Here is a 1,994-nt window from a genome sequence, read left to right as displayed (position 1 = left end):
TGAAAGACATTTCCAGAACAAACACTCAGCATTTGCTGAAAAATACCAAGCAGGAGATGAAAGGAAAAGAGCTATTTCGGAACTGCTGCGGAAAGGTGAGCAGAGTAAAATTACTTTTAAGAAATGGATCAAGTCTCCAAATTCAACAACTGCTGCTAGTTTTGCGGCAGCTCAGGAGATCGTCAGGTGCGGAAAGCCATTTACAGATGGAGAATACTTGAAAGAGACATTCATGAAAATATCAGAACATCTATTCTCGGACTTTAAAAACAAAAATGAAATTGTTCAGAAAATTAAAGATATGCCTCTCTCTGCAAAAACCGTAAAGGACAGGACCATTAAGATGTCAGAAAACATCACCAGTCAACAAATTAACGACATCAATTCAGCTCCAGCATTCTCCATCGCCTGTGATGAGTCCAGTGATGTGAACGACATTGAACAACTAGCGCTGTTATGCAAATTTGTGAACTCTGACGGGCCGCAGGAGGAAATTATTGAGTTGATACCGCTAAAAGGCCAAACACGGGGGGAGGACATTTGTGAGGCTGTGGTGAATTGTTTAAAAGCCAAAGAAATACAGACCACCAACATGGTGTCAGTGGCTACTGATGGGGCACCTAGTATGAGAGGAACACAGAAGGGGTTTATTACTTTACTTCAGAAGTCGCTGGGTCGAGAGCTGCTGACGTTTCACTGCATCCTGCACCAAGAAGCACTGTGCGCTCAAACATTTCCCCCCGAATGCAAAGAGGTGATGGACCTCGTAATTCAGATAGTCAACAAAATCATGGCAAAAGGGTTAAACCACCGACAGTTCTGTTCATTGTTAGATGAAGTCGACAGCGCATATTCGGATCTCCTGCTGCATAACAAAGTCCGGTGGCTGTCCAGGGGAGAAGTGCTTAAACGGTTTGCGGCTTGTCTGGAACAAGTGAAAACTTTCCTGGAAAGTAAGGGCCTCACCTATCCAGAACTGGAACACCCAGATTGGCTGCAAAAGCTGCACTTCATGGTGGATATGACAGGTCACCTGAACATGCTGAACAGAAGTCTCCAGGGAAAAGGAAGCACTGCCCTTCAGCTGCTGGAGTATGTTTTGGCGTTCGAGCGCAAGATGACAGTGTTTGCCAGAGATGTGGAGAAAGGTACGTTCTCTCACTTCCCCTCCCTGAGAGAGTTCAAAACGTCACACAACAACATCAATTGTGAGTACTTGCAGCACACGATCATTGCAATGCAAACTGCATTTGGACAAAGATTCAGTGAGTTCAGAAAGGAAAAAAGCACATTATCCTTCCCCGTCACACCCCTGGACATCGACCCGTCCATGCTGAACATGTCAGCATTCACTTTCGTGAGTCAACCCGATCTTGAAATTGAACTGGCTGACATAGCTGACAAAGAGGTATGGGTGTCCAAGTTCAAAAGTCTTACAGCTGATCTCGAAGACGTCGCCCGTCAGAAGGCTATTCTCGCTCGAGAACACAAATGGAGCGAAATAGAAAACCTTCCCAAACCCGACAAACTTGTCTTTGAGACATGGAATGCAATTCCCGAAACCTACCACAACATCAAGAAGTATGCCTTTGGAGTCCTGTCCATCTTTGGATCCACATACTTATGCGAGCAAATATTTTCTAACATGAACTATGTCAAATCAAAATATCGCTCACGCCTCACAGATGTCAGCCTGCAATCCTGCGTTAAGATGAAGGTCACGTCATACAGCCCCGACATAGAAAAGCTCAGCAGTGATGTTCAGAAACAGAAATCACATTAAACAGGTGAGGACACTACCATTTAATAGGCTATTATTTTTCACCAAAAAATATATATTTTAGAAACTGAGATGTTGTGTTGTTTTGTTTTTTGTTCAGATTCGATGGTTTATTGCTGTGGCCGAGGAAAAATCAAGAGGATGACAACAAACCTATGTTTACCTGTTTAGGTGTTCTTTATGTTTAGACTTATTATACTCGTTCTATGTTTGA

The 1,994-nt window shown here is 43.4% G+C and overlaps 1 protein-coding gene across 1 annotated transcript; it reads left to right on the top strand.

Annotated features, from left to right (window-relative positions):
• Positions 1-343: 343 nt before the first annotated feature.
• LOC308369462 (general transcription factor II-I repeat domain-containing protein 2A-like) lies at positions 344-1,783 on the top strand (the record flags this gene model as incomplete). Its single annotated transcript, XM_080843913.1, has 1 exon — positions 344-1,783. One exon carries the CDS (start codon positions 344-346, stop codon positions 1,781-1,783), a length of 1,440 nt encoding a protein of 479 aa, XP_080700039.1.
• Positions 1,784-1,994: the final 211 nt, after the last annotated feature.

This window comes from Sprattus sprattus (assembly GCF_963457725.1).
Source record: "Sprattus sprattus genome assembly, chromosome: 1".
Taxonomy (NCBI): Eukaryota; Metazoa; Chordata; class Actinopteri; order Clupeiformes; family Clupeidae; genus Sprattus; species Sprattus sprattus.
This window is presented reverse-complemented; position numbering and strand designations above follow the sequence as displayed.